Source organism: Mya arenaria, chromosome 4 (genome assembly GCF_026914265.1).
Source record: "Mya arenaria isolate MELC-2E11 chromosome 4, ASM2691426v1".
Taxonomy (NCBI): Eukaryota; Metazoa; Mollusca; class Bivalvia; order Myida; family Myidae; genus Mya; species Mya arenaria.
In genome coordinates, this window is record NC_069125.1 from 27,767,968 (window position 1) to 27,782,593 (window position 14,626).

The 14,626-nt window shown below is 35.6% G+C and overlaps 1 protein-coding gene across 1 annotated transcript; it reads left to right on the forward strand.

Annotated features, from left to right (window-relative positions):
* Window positions 1-220: 220 nt before the first annotated feature.
* LOC128229730 (apoptosis inhibitor 5-like) lies at window positions 221-14,460 on the forward strand. Its single transcript, XM_052941540.1, has 12 exons — window positions 221-368; window positions 3,352-3,513; window positions 4,991-5,156; window positions 5,484-5,635; window positions 6,670-6,810; window positions 7,276-7,341; window positions 8,279-8,476; window positions 9,265-9,443; window positions 10,428-10,521; window positions 11,451-11,567; window positions 12,803-12,849; window positions 13,678-14,460. Exons 1-12 carry the CDS (start codon window positions 300-302, stop codon window positions 13,919-13,921), a joined length of 1,635 nt encoding a protein of 544 aa, XP_052797500.1. The 5' UTR covers window positions 221-299; the 3' UTR covers window positions 13,922-14,460.
* The last annotated feature ends 166 nt before the right edge of the window (window positions 14,461-14,626 follow it).

Below are 14,626 nucleotides of genomic sequence, written 5' to 3' on the forward strand. Positions count from 1 at the left end.
TTTCTCCAATATTGACATAAAAAGTAAACTTGGACGATTTTAGAGGGGGCGTGCGCCGGGTGCGCCCCCCTCTAAAGCCGCAAGAGGTATAGGATGTGGGATGTTTCGTCCAACCTGTCATAATGTTGTGGGTTAACAGTTTCCGTTTCTCTCATTCCGCGATTTAGTATTCGACATAATACGGTATAATGTTTTGTAAGGAAATCAATGCGCAACTTCCTCTGCGCAGCTTGCCGAAAGAGCAACCAAATGCACAATTTTTATCAAAAATCTTGCCATAATTAACAAAGGCAACAACCATGGTGACAGTTGAGGAGTTGTATCAAAAGTTTGGTGTGTTAGCTGATGCTAAAGACAAAGCTGGAGAGGTATATTCTAAATTGTTACATTGTTCTGTTTCACAACCGGCGAAAAATTAATGGGTGGGGGATGTAAACATGTTGCATTATCGATTTGTCTTCTGATAAAGCATTCCATTCAAGGTTCACGATTGTTCGGTTTGGGTTTTACACGTTTTGAATAAATGCTCTTGAAAGAATCATTGGTACAATATTGAAGTGACCAAACCTCGCCTTCTAAACTCCAGCTCAATCACTTATTGGTGTAGTCCATATGAACAGCCGACGATTTTTGTTTTGGTGACGCTACACGTCCATATCCCACTTGTTATTTCTTAGCCAATAATGACAGATTCCAGCGCTAAGAATATTGAGCGGAAAGAAAACGGACACCTGTTAAAAATGGCTGTTTTATTGACAGATCGATCTGAATTTGTGTTTAAAGTGTAATTAGAAAAAGGTATCGGCTAAAAATAATTTATGTTTAACTTTTGTATTTTTATTTAATAATGCAGTGTTAAATATTGTGTTGAAACAATTGAAGAGTATATTTTAAATTGCTATGAATCAGTCGACTTGTGGCGTTTAGAGAACAAAATGAATATCCAAATGTTAAAAAAAGTTCCCTATACACGCATTATTGTGGCTATTATTGGTGGGGCAAAGAAAACAAGACTTCCTAGGTGCAGTTGTGTGCTTTGTTTATGTTTTTATTAGTTTTTCACATGAGAAAATATGTCCATGTAATAAAAAATATCCGGTAAAATATAAATCATAGTAACGGATATTCTAATGAACTAACTGCAGAGCTGCACCTCAGAAGGGACAGCTCATTTTCTTTGCACCACTGATAGTGGTGGAGATGCCGTTTTGTAGGCGTATACATGAGCACTATTTGTATACAAAAACACTTTCAGACGTATTCTTTCAAAAGACTGAAATGTTACCATTACAGAATGATTTAATTTAATCTATGATTTTAGAAATGTTCAAACACTGGTGAATCATTTATAAAGACTTTAAGAAACTTACCAAAGCCCAATGACTAGAGAAGATTGCCCTGTTGGAACTGGTGTTTAGAGGGCTTGCAAAGGAAGTGTTGGAGAGGTGATTCGTTGTTGAAGGTGTTTTAAATATCCAGATCGTGTAATTTGATTTATACAAATCTAATAATTTTTAAGTGTGTGAGTGGATGTAGTGGTTGGGGGGTGATTTCGCTTTGGAAGAAGATATCATGTGTATAATTATGTGTCAAATCAGAAGTGTTCAGGGATCATACAGAGGGTTTGAGACTGACTTTTTGTTTGATCACTTAATAAAATTCAATATTATTTATGACCATCTTACAACAAGAAACATAACTCCGTTTTAAGCCTAAGTACAAATTATGGCCCTTGAATTTTTTTATTTTTTTAATTTTATTTTTAGCTCTACTGGCCAAAGGCCAGAAGAGCTTATGCGATGGTAATGTGTACGTAGTATGTGCATCCGTGCATTCGTGCGTCTGTAAACAATTGCTTGTGAACACGATACAGTCTTCAGTTTTGATTGTATCTCGATGAAACTTGTACAGTATCTAGATATCCATTAGAGCTCGGTTCCTTTCGAAAACCAGCCAGATCCGCCCATAAATGCCTAGATTATGGGCCATGAAAGTTTTAAAGAAATGCTTTCTATTTTTAGCCAGGTCTGCATGAGCGAATTCTATTTTAGCCAAGTTTACATGTACTTGTAAATTCAAGTCTAGAGTTAAGGGAGACAATTTGCAAGTCTAGGATTTTGAGAGACAATTCGCTTTTTGCTTCTGCAGTTGATTTTGTGAATTACTCTGCCTTGTTCTTGTTGAAAGCCCAAAGGCCATTTTTTAGCTTTAAGTTCTGTAGTTTGCGCATTCATCTTAACAAAATTGGTTGTGAATGTTTAAGTTATGCACCTGGTGTCATTACTGGCCACACCCAGGGTTCACAGGTTTGTTAAACATAAATCTGGAAAGGTTTGAAAATCTTTGTGTGTTCGTGCATTCATCTCAGCACAATTGATTGTGAATGTTTGTTCAAATTGATCAATGTTGTCCTAGGATGCCCTTGACTTTGACCTTTTGACCAACTTTTTTTAACTTTTAAAACTACAGAAATTTTTACTATGAGTACAGTTTTGAAAGAATTTTTTTTTGTCAGATGACTTTTACTTGGCACATATTAAAATAGTTCATGCAACTAATCTGCTTACAATACTTTCTGGGCTCAGATGTTGAACGTGCTACGTTTTCAGGTAACCCAAACACAAAACATAAAGTATATGTCTGTTGCCTTTTACCCATACATACATGCTCTGGATTGATATGACCACAAAAGCCATGCCAGTAGAGCATAGGCCCTTTTGGGCCTCTTGTTTTTAATTTCCTTTGAAAGGCATATTTGTATATTCTCAACCACATTTTCATAACGGGAAATCAAGTTATTTGAATGACTTGCGTCATTGTTTGGGCGGGCTGGTGGGAGGGCAGCATCAAAGTCACCTTATGTATCAAATAATTTTAGTTAGGTTACATCGTTATTGTATTCTAAGTCAAAGCGGCGTAGTCGAGCGCGCTGTCTTACGACGGCTCTTGTTTAGTGCAGCAGTAAGATTGGAAAGACCAAATTAAATGATGGTTATTGGGTGATGAAAATGAATTTGAAGACAGATTGAAAATGAAAATTGAAAACTGTTACAGATGATAAGGGCTGTTGAATTTGATAATATGAGTCATTGTCTCCATGAAATGAAATATATTCAATGATTACAGTGGTCGAAATTAGCACAAGACCGCAAGCCCTGCACTGGTAAAATGTCTTTCGGGCTTGCTCAAATTCTGAATTTTATATAGCAGGGCTTGTTACAAAATTTGATGCCAAGCATTAGTATAAGCATTCGGGCTTGTTCATCCAAGTCTAATTTCGATGACTGTGATTAAACATGTATTGCATGTTGAAGTACCCTAATAATGCACAATGTGCTATTTTGTTTGCAGCATGAAGCAGAATTTCTGTACATCATCAGTGCCGTTAAGGGAGGCCCAGGAGAAAAAAGGCTGGCTTCACAGTTTGTGACACGATTCTTCAAGTTCTTCCCAACCCTGGCATACCAGGCTATAAATGCTTTGTTTGACCTATGTGAAGATGATGATATTATGGTAATTAACTTCTTAACCTGAATAGAAGTAAGATATTTTGATGTCTGTTTTTAGAGATATTTGGAAATACTCAGGTGGTTAGAACAGGCATCTTGTGTGGAATGGTGAATAAACGAAACCCTCTTAATCATCATTTTTAGCTCGACTATTCGAAGAATAGGTGGGCTATACTACTCGCCCCGGCGTCGGCGTCCGGTTAAAGTTTTAGGGCAAGTTGGGATTTTCACTTATAAGTCCAATACCCTACATTCAATTGACTTAATACTTCACGCAGTTGTTCAGGGCCATCACATGATGAGGTTAGATAACTCCATATTATTCTTTACACAGATTATGGCCCCTGATTGACTATGGAACTTAGGTTAAAGTTTTAGGGCAAGTTGGAATATTTATTAATAACTTCTATATCCTTTGTTCAATTGACTTAATACTTCACACAGTTGTTCATGGCCATCACCCAATGAGGTTACATAACTCCATATTATCCTAAATACAAGTTATGGTCCCTGATTGACTTAGGTTAAAGTTTTAGGGCAAGTTGGGATTTTCACTTAAAACTCCAATGCCATTCATTCAATTGACTTAATACTTCACACAGATGTTCAAAGCCATCACATAATGAGGTAAGATAACTCCATATTATCTTTTATACAAATTATGGCCCCTGATTGACTATGGAACTTAGGTTAAAGTTTTATGTCAGGTTGGGATATTGTTTAATAACTTCTATACCCTTCATTCAATTGACTTAATACCTCACACAATTGTTCAGGACCATCACCCAATGAGGTTACATAACTCCATATCCTTAATACAAGTTATGGCCCCTGATTGACTTAGGTTAAAGATTAAGGCAAGTAAAAGTTAGAGCAAGTTGGGATTTTAATAAAAAAACTTCTATACCGTTCATTTAATGCACTTAATAAAATTCAAAATTATTTACGACCATCTTACAACAAGAACAAAACTCCGTTTTAAGCCTAAATACAAATTATGGCCCTTGTTTTTTTTTTGTTTTTTTTTTTTATTTCCTTTGAAAGGCATATTTGTATATTCTTAACCACATTTTCATTATGGGAAATCAAGTTATTTGAATAACTTGCGTCATTGTTTGGGCGGGCTGATGGGAGGGCAGCATCAAAGTCACCTTATGTATCGAATAATTTTAGTTAGGTTTGACATAAAGAGACCAAACTTGGTATTATTACATTGTTATTGTATTCTAAGTCAAAGCGGCGTAGTTGAGCCCGCTGTCTCAGACGGCTCTTGTTTATTACACCAGTTATCAAAAATGGTAAATGATTTGTTGTCACATACATTACTGATTTTTAAAACATTATTATCTATTAAGCTTCCTGAACAGTTAAGATTTGAAAGTTAACAACAATGACATTTTTCACGTTGTTAACTTTAACAGAGTTCTGGACTATCGGCCCATTAAATATATACTTTGCCATAAACCACATAAATATTTCAGATAAGAAAGCAAGCTATCAAGGATCTGCCAAGTCTGTGTAAAGTGAATGCCGATCACGTTCCGAAGATAGCGGAAGCCCTGACGCAGCTCCTACAGTGTGATGACCAGACAGAGCTCAGTCTCATTCACTCATCGATTAATTCCCTATTCACTATGAACGCTAAAGGTAAATATTATTAATTGGCTGTTTGTGTGGTGTTTAGTTTTGTTATTTCAATGATGATTTGGGGGCAAAATTGGATTTTTTTGTCTTGATGCGACTGGGAACAATGTGTCTGGTTTGTAATCCTGTAAAATTCACAACTGCTGTTAAACTGCTGTTAAAGCTTATAACCATAACAAAAAATCATCATGCATTTCCAAGATTCCTAGTACATGGAGGTTTTATTATTGTTGACCTGAACAATTTTTGTATTGTTTAGTTTAGTGAAAAAAGAATACTTATGGGGAGTTTCAGTGGAACATAACGTTGTATGCATACTTATATTTTAAGGAACATTACATGGTGTGTTTACACAAGTTCACGGGGAAGATGATGGGGTGAGAGAGAAAGCCATCAAGTTCCTGTTTGTAAATCTCCGAAAGCTGCCGGAGGACACAATGAACAAAGATGCCCAGGATTATCTGGTGGAGGAGTGTAAAAAGGTACTGGGGGAAGACTTTTTTAAGATATACAGTCAAACCCGTTGGCTAGAACTCCCATGGACCGGCTAAAATACCTCGAGCCTCAGGTAATTTGAGCCGAGCAGGAATGATTCCCTCAGTCAAAAGAAATCGGTCTGTTACATACAGTTTTAGCCAACGAGGAAATTCAGCCAAGCCAGTTCAAGCCAACGGGGTTTCACTGTATTTATCTTTCGCTCTGATCCTTTTCTCTGTATTGTACATGTGTTTCTGTTTGTCCTTATATAAATGTTATGTTTGTATACGCTGATGAATGGAATATGTTTAAATTGACTTAAAGGTATAGGGGGAAGTTTGTTAATACACTTGTTAGATTTAATCATGTTTGACTCTGTGGGGAAAGGTGAAGAGACTGTTATTATGTATTTTCAAAGAAAGTAGGTGTTAACGTGGCACTTATAACTCAAACAAGTTTTCTCATGGAACTAGTAGCACTTGTTTTTAATGACAAGGTGCTGGTATCATATCTGATGACTTTGAATAAATGTTATTTTTTAATAATGTCCCTTGATCTTGTTTACCATTTGGAAATCTTGGTTTGTAAGGTCAAGAAGTACTATTTAGCATAGGTTTCTGGGTGCTGTTTCATCAAGAAATTTAGTAGTTATTCCTATGTGATACATTGTACCTGGCTACTTCCCGAAGAGCCAGACCCTGTTTTTTCCATTTATGTAATGAGAATCTAACAAATCAGTAAATGATTCTTCTGAGTGATATATTTTCTGCTTCATTGTTATTATAGTCCCATTTGTTTTCAAAATGTTTGAAATAAATATACTTTGAGATTTTTTTCTTAAAGATAAAAAAGAACACATTTTTCCCCCACAATAATGGATAAGGTGTCTTCCCCAAACTGTTAAAAAGCATTAGTAGGAAAGAAATCCCTCTAGGATTTATGATGAAATAGCTGCCCACTCTTCATCAATAATTAAGAGATGTAAAGCCAATATATGTATGAACCATAAATAGGATTCATCAATTGAATGTATTTCCAGGTTCTTCAAGATGTTACAAAGGAAGAGTTCATATTCATCATGGAGATACTGAAGTCAGTTCCCAGTATGAACACAGTGATAGGCAGATCACAGCTGCTGCAAATCGTCACAGAACAGGCTGAACTAGACCAAGATTTTCAGGTAGAATTTATTACAATGTAAAAGCCTTAGTGTCATTGTTTTCATTTTATGCGAAAATTTGAACCTTTTGCCAGACTTTGAAACCAGTGCAAGGTTTTTATATGAACTTGGTACAGAGGTTTTTAGATACAATGGGTGCATATATACAGCTGCTAAAGACCAATAACTCTGGCTTTACTTGTTGTCCTGTTATGCAGCTTGTTAAGCTGAAGAGAAAAACAGAAGAGCATTGGTGTTCACTCCCCTGCAATACCATGTTGGCTTCTCTCGTTAGTTGATCATGGTAAATTAACTATTGCCATTTGCTTGACAAAGTTGATGTTTATCTTATTTGTAAATGAATCATAATGTGGTAATACTTCAAGCACACAGGTGTCGTTGAACATGCATGTGTGGCACAATGCAGATATAATTCTGAAATATAACCCAGTTGCTTAATTTCTTATAATTGTGTGTGTTTTTCAGCCAACAGATTCAGATGTTGTAGACAGATTGATGTCGTGTGCAAAGCAGGCAGCTCCTCTGTTTTCTGTAAGTAGTGCTAATGTGTTTTTTATGCTCCTACAATAATGGGGGGGGGACATACATAGATTTGCACTTGTCAGACTTTGATTCTGTCTGTAAGTTTTATACTTACTTGTTAATGTCTGTTTGGCCACTTCAGGTACAAATATATTATTATAAAAGTATGACTTGGTTTTTAGCTCGACTATTCGAAGAATAAGGAGAGCTTTACTACTCACCCTGGCGCCGGCACACCTTGGTAAAGGTTTTGCATGTAAGCACCTTTAAGTCATTATCTCAGTAAATACATCAGTTATTGCATTGAAACTTTGGATATGTATTCCCTATTATCTAAGATACTAAATAAATGAAGTTAGATAACAATTATTTGAATATAATGCAAATAATAGGCCTTTTTTTATTCGACTTAGAAATTCTGGTTAAGGTTTTGCGTGTAAGCACACATAGGTTAATATCTCAGCAACTACTTGAGGTATTGCATTGATACTTGATACAATGGTAGTAAACCAGGTGAAAATACAATCATGAAAAGCGGCGGAATAGTCGAGCGCGCTGTCTCTGTGACAGCTCGTTTTATTCCATAGGGGTTCAGGGGTGGCCCGAGCTGCCGCATATTTGTGACTTAGGCATTGATGGAGTGCAGTTAAACAGTTAAAGAATACAACAAGAATGGATAATAATTCATGAGGCTTTGCTGAAAGGTGTTACTGAGTGCCATTTCTATATAACTTTCATGTTAGACCCGTCATGTTGCAAAATGTATTTGATAAATTATGAATATGGCAACAATTTCGACGCACCCTCTTTCACTGTTATTTACTTAATCAAGTCTTCATGTTTAAAAACTTAAGGTGATGGTAAAATAGTGTTTGAAGATCAGTTATAATTCTCCAAGTTGAAATTACGAAATGGAAATATATTTATGGTCCTCCCTCTTTTTCAGAAAAACGTGCATTCAAAAGGTTTTGTGTTGTACATTTGCAATAAAGTGTTACCTGGACTACAGAAATTGTCCTCAAGCGAGGAGGGCAGTGACGTGAAATTGGACATGTTAAAATTGCTTGCTGAGATCTCAGACTATAACGGACTTACCCCAGAAGAGTGTAAAACACCCATTGAGAATGTGTTCAACAGTTTGATAGTAAGTGTCTCCACTAATTGTTGGTTGAATCAGTCATCGAAATAAGTCTCTTGGATGAGCGGGCCCGAATTTATACACTTCTGCTTGGCATTACTATTTTGAACAAGCCCTTCTGTATAAAACCCAGCATTTGAGCAAGCCCTGAAAGCATTTTACCAGTGCAGGGCTTGTGCTAATTTTGACCACTGATGAATGAGTAGCTTAAGCTTAGTGCATTTACGCACATGCAGATGTTGAATAGCTTAATGACTCTGGTACGAGATGCAACGATATCATGCAGTTTAAACAAACTTGATGTTGAGATTAATTAAGCCTGTCTTTTATGAAAGAAAATGTTCTTGTTGTAATCCGAAATCGTAGTTGTTTTGGTGCTGAAAAAATGTTTTCATGTTGATACTTTTTGTACACATATGTGGCAAATAACGGAAGAACCACTGCAGGCAGAAATGCTGAGTGATGGCCATCTGAGGAAAGCACCAATTACTGGTGCTTATGCCTAATACAACAATCTCCTAGTTGCACACTATGCATAGCACCTAAAATAAGTTGATTACATTGAATTTCTCCCACCCAGGTTTATATACTCTTTCGTTAATATCCTTAATCCATTAATCGTTGTTGCCAAGGACAACATGCCCAAGCCCTCAACATACCTTGACACAACTGTAGACTCGCTACTACAGTATTATTTACATGTATATGCCTGATACACATAATTCCTGAGGATAGTTTTAACTCCTGGTATAGCTTTAGTGAATTTTCTAAATCCAGTACTCTTTGTCACTCAGGAGTACATGCCTGAGCCCCCAGCAGACCTTGAAACAACCACAAGCCCCAACGAGGAGCCCAAACTGCAGTTCTCGTACGTTGAATGTCTCATGTACATTTTTCACCAGCTCGGTAGGAAATACCCAGAGTTTCTCACTCAAGACGAGGCTGCAGACAGATTAAAAGACTTCAGAATCAGGTGAGGCTTGGTGGTAGGATTGATATATTTTGTAGTCCATATAAATGGCTATTAGAAAGTTGTTGAACCATGTTCAAGCAAAACAGCTCATGGAGACATGAGGCAAAAAGTTTGAGGTATTGTAATAGCCTTGCTATTGGCATGCAAAAACATAAACACTGGCCATAGCTAAAAAAATAGACAACAGGCTCGAATTATCGCCATGCCAATGTTTATTAAATTTGCTATAGGGCCACTTAAGTCACTTAAGAGACTTAGTCACATTTGGCGCAAATGGTTATCGCCAAGATGAACCCTGAGATATTCACATGCAACTTGGCGTAAGCGTACAATTATCTGAACTATACAATAATGTTATCAAATGAAAAGTGATGCCTAGTGAACACTTAGAATACACCAACTTTGATACTTGTGAAACCATCTTAATCCAGCTCATTGTATAAACAAATTACTAAATAGAGAACAAATTGATATAAAGCCTATAAACTATTGATTGGTATAACATATGCCTTTGGTTAATGTTGGAAAAAAATACTTGGAGATTATGCTTTGTCCCTGGATCCATATTCACTAACTTCTTGAGCCTTCTTAGGACATATGATCCTTTGTATGGGTTTAGTGAAGCCACTGTAGCAGAAATAGTGGATGTACTAGAGCCTTTGTAGGACATATAAACACATTTTTAAAATCACAACTAGAAAGGAGCCTTAGGCTCAGAAAACTGTGCTTAAATTTTTAAGTATGTCTATAATGTAATTTAATTTTGACAAAAGATGTGCACCTGATTGCAGAAAAAGTTCTTTGCAATCTTTACTCCTTTAGTAGTGTTTTGTCAAAAAGTCAAAGATATGCTTTTTCAAGTCTCAAACACAGACACAAGACATTTGTGAATATGGGTCCCACATGTCTACTTTAATAAGCTACTGTTAGATTTGTAAAAACAGTTCTTCAACTTCCAAATTTAATAAAACTGTTCTATTTCAGACTACAGTATTTTGCCAGAGGCGTACAGATCTACATCAAACAGCTGCGGCAGGATTTGCAGGGCAAAACAGGGGATGCCCTTAAAACAGAAGAGGTATGGGATTGTGGTCACTAATGATTCACTGTCAAAATTGCTCCAAAATTAATATTTAACAAGTTTTAAAAAAAATGTTTTTTTATCAACTAGTTAAATAAACATTAAAATAGATATTGTTTTACCATTCAGCTCCTAAAAGGTTATATATATATATATATATATGTTGATAAAAAAACAACACAAATAAAATAAAAAAAACAACACGAATAAAATTTATTATTTTTTAAACATTTTTGTTTGGGTCAAAAAGTAAAAAATACATCAGAAAATGAATTTTGCTTAAGGTGAAAGCTTTATATAACACAGCGAGTTGCTTAATAATCGAGGACCATAAAAACTTTTGGCTCGAGTCTTAAACTAAGAAAAAAGAATTTTTATTAGATTGTTGTTTTATAAAATCAGTTGTTGTTTTTTAAATGTTCAATAAGTGTAAATTACGATGCTGGAGTAGAATAAAATGCAATTAAACATTAAAAATAAGATTTGCACTTATGAGTCTTAGGTCTGGGGTCAATTTCTCAAAACTACTAATTTTGGAATACATGTAACGTGATTAAACTAAGTTCACTATTTTTGTTCTTTAATAATTTGTAAAATATTAATAATTTTGGACATTTTTTAGTATTGTTAATTGAAGTTATCTGGCTGTAAATTTAAAAAAAACAACTCAGTTTTAATTATATCAAAATCAGGTTAAAGTAAAGAGATTTTGCTAAACAAAATAAGCTTCTTAAGTCAATTAGGCTAAAGAAGTTTCCAGAAATCAGGGCCGGAATTGCAGACTCAAAACGTTCATGAATATGCCAATACTTGAATATGCATAATTATTTAATGCTAGCTAGTCTCTCAGACTCTGAACGTTAATGAACTTGCCTCTGGAAACATAAATATTGAACTTACATAAAGTTTTTCGTTCTCTTTTGCAGAGCAAGCTTAAAGTATGTGCGTTGAAGGTCACATCCAATATCAACAGCCTTATAAAGGACCTCTTTCACAATCCACCAGCATACAAGTGTATTGTCACACTCTCATGGAAACCACCTGTAAGTTGTACAGAGATAGTTCTACCATATAATCAGTGTTTCAGCCAGGATCTGAAAAGGGCAGGGTTTGTTAAATCTGATTACTGGCACACTGATGTTTGCATCTGTGAGGGGAGAGGGGGTAGAGGCTAACCTGTCCCGCAAGGTTTTTTGGGGGGATCACCATCAAGAAATTTTTAAGCTTAAATTTATGCATTTGAAAGAGACCTGTAAAAATCAAAGGAACTTTGTGTGATGCCCCATCTTTCAGGTCTAGCTGGAGCACTGATGTTATTGGTGTGTTTTCTCTCAGAAGTAGTGTGCAGTTGAGAGTGCACTACCCACATGATCAAAAACAGTCATAATTCAGGTCTATAATTATGCCCCCACAAAGTGGCGGCATATAGGGTTGCCCTTGTCCGTACGTACGTCTGTACGTACGTACGTCCCGAAGATTGTTTCCGATCTAATTCTTGAAAACTGTTTGTCCAATCCTCACCAAACTTTAAACACATGTTTGTGACCATAATATCTTGATCAAGTTCGATAGTCATGGAAATCGCTTTAGTCATTTAGGAGTTACGGCCCTTTTTTGCCAAAAATACTTCAAAAATATATGTTTCCAATCTAATTCTTGAAAAGTATGTGTCCAATCCTCACCAAACTTTACATACATGATTGTGACCATAATATCTTGATCAAGTTCGATAGCCATGGAAATCGCTTGTGTCATTTAGGAGTTACGGCCCTTTATTTGCAAAAAAAAGACTTGAGATTATCCTGAATAATCATTATGGCTTATTTTCTGTGACAAAAAATCGAAGTGGGGGCATCCGTGTCCTATGGACACATTTCTAGTTTTATTAATAATGGTTGTTAGGTGCAGTTACTTTCACTTTGTATGATTAGTGGGCAGTCTTAGTAAATGTTAATGCTATGCATTAAAATAACTTAGAGCTGTGGTTCTTTTGAAGCCAATTGTGTTTAAGGCCTTGTAGTTTGTTGGTGACCAGGAATGATTTTAATTTTTCAGTTCTAAAAGTCTTTTTTAGTCACCAAATTTTGAAATTAAAATTGTTGCCTTTCATCTGATCTGTACAAAAATATTTTTTTGTATTAAGTGTGAAAGGGATACTCCTATTTCATACTGGTTTCCTGTTTTCTTACAAATTTGGGTTGGCATCCCTGTATAATAATGTAGTATTCCTAGTATATGTTCATTCTATGTAAATCAATAGCCCATATTTTTGTTTCAGGTAAAAACCCAACATTCATCTGGCGCCACAAATACCAATCAACCAGGGTGAGTGTTGCCTGTTGTCCAAGTCCACCTGATGTTTAACCAGTTTGAATGAGCTAGACCCATTAAATATTATAGGGGTATTATATTTCAGAATTAATTGAGAGCTTTACCTTCAGATTATTGTAAAGCTGTAAAGACTGGGTCTTTTTGCTCAGACATTTGCATCAAAATCAGTAGGAAGTACGTTGAAATGAATATATATATATATTTTTAAAAATCAAAAGGGATTGAAGCCGCTTTACACTGTGTTGGACATGAGTCCCTCAATGATTAAAAAATATATTATATATTATTTTAAAGCATTGGTTGAAATTAGCGCACACCCTGCACTGGAAAAATGTGTGCTGGGCTTGCTCAAAAAGGTTGAATTTTATATAATAAGACTTGTTGCAATTTCTTCAACAAAGTTGTTAGTTTCATTTCAATGACTGATAATTTGAGTGGTTTCGTTAAAGACAATTTAATAGAAGTATTTTAACTACCTTTTGAATGATGCCTGTTAAACTTGAGTCATTGAAAATTTGCTCCTTGAAAGTGTGTTCCTGTCACAATATTAAACTTGTTGCTGGTTGATTTCCATTTTTTGCAGTCATTACAGTTTGAATTTGTTGAATAATGAAGGCCCAATGAAGACTTTCATAAACCTTTGGAAATTAACGTTCTGAAATACTGGTAGCAACAGTACAGGCTTTTTACATATTGGTAACATTTGAATTATGAACATGGTCATCTGCAGGCTAGTGCTGATTTAGACCACTGAAGTTGTAAGATGACTTATCATTTCAGAAATTTTTATTTCAACATTTTTAATTCTTCCATGCTTTGCAGGCAAAAGAGATACACACCAATCACCTATGAGGGTTCAGAAAATGGCTCGTCACACGCGAAAAAGATGAACCGGGAATCTCGACAGCTTTATTCTCCACCAAGCGGGAAATTCAGCGAAAAGGCGGGAACTTACAGCGGTCCTGTTGAGGGAGGGGATGGTGCAAGAGGGGGTGGGTCAAGAGGAGGCAGGTGGCGGGGTCGAGGGAGGGGTTTTAGAGGGGGAGGGCGTGGCAGAAGATTTTAACAGGGAGCTCTTTATTTTGAAGGTAAACTTTGGGAAGGAATTCAGAAAGTAAGGGAGACAATTCAGGGTTGAAAATTGATGGACTTGGTTTTTCTTTTAAGGAAACTGTGAGTGATTCTGATTATTTTAATAAAGAAAAGTTTTAGTAACTTACTTTGTAATTTTGTTAGTCTTTATAATCTGAATTGTTTAAAGAGTGATAATTTTATCAAAGCAAAACTTACTTGTTTTATGAGTAACCTACTTTTGAAACTCTGTTAGTCATCAAATGGCAGCTGTACTTTGAAATGGTCACTTTATAGACTTATTGAAAATATTAGTGCATGTTATATAGGTTACCACTCATTAAAACAGCTATGTATAATTCATAGGTGCAAAATACACAAAGGCTACAAATGCAAAATGTAGCAGAAATCATGGGGAGAAGTCGATAGTTCATAATGTTACATTACTGTTGTACATTTAAGCACTTTACACAATCATGTCATTTATCTTGTTTTGTGCATTTTGACCAATATGAAATAAATTTTACTATAGAATTATTGCATTTGTCATGAATATTATACAGTTATTGACTGATGAGGGAAATACCCCATTTTATTTACCATAGAAAATTATATTCACTGAGCTACTAGCTTACGTCAGATTGTCTTAAGCTCAAAGTTAGTTTTAAGGTTAAAGTTAATAGGTAATTATTTGTGTCTA

Bases quoted from the DNA above. Each gene is read 5' to 3' on its own strand.
- LOC128229730 (XM_052941540.1), top strand. From the start codon at position 300: ATGGTGACAGTTGAGGAGTTGTATCAAAAGTTTGGTGTGTTAGCTGAT. The intron at 369-3,351 runs GTATATTCTAAA...TTTTGTTTGCAG, and splicing joins CTAAAGACAAAGCTGGAGAG to CATGAAGCAGAATTTCTGTA. The intron at 5,636-6,669 runs GTACTGGGGGAA...ATGTATTTCCAG, and splicing joins TGGTGGAGGAGTGTAAAAAG to GTTCTTCAAGATGTTACAAA.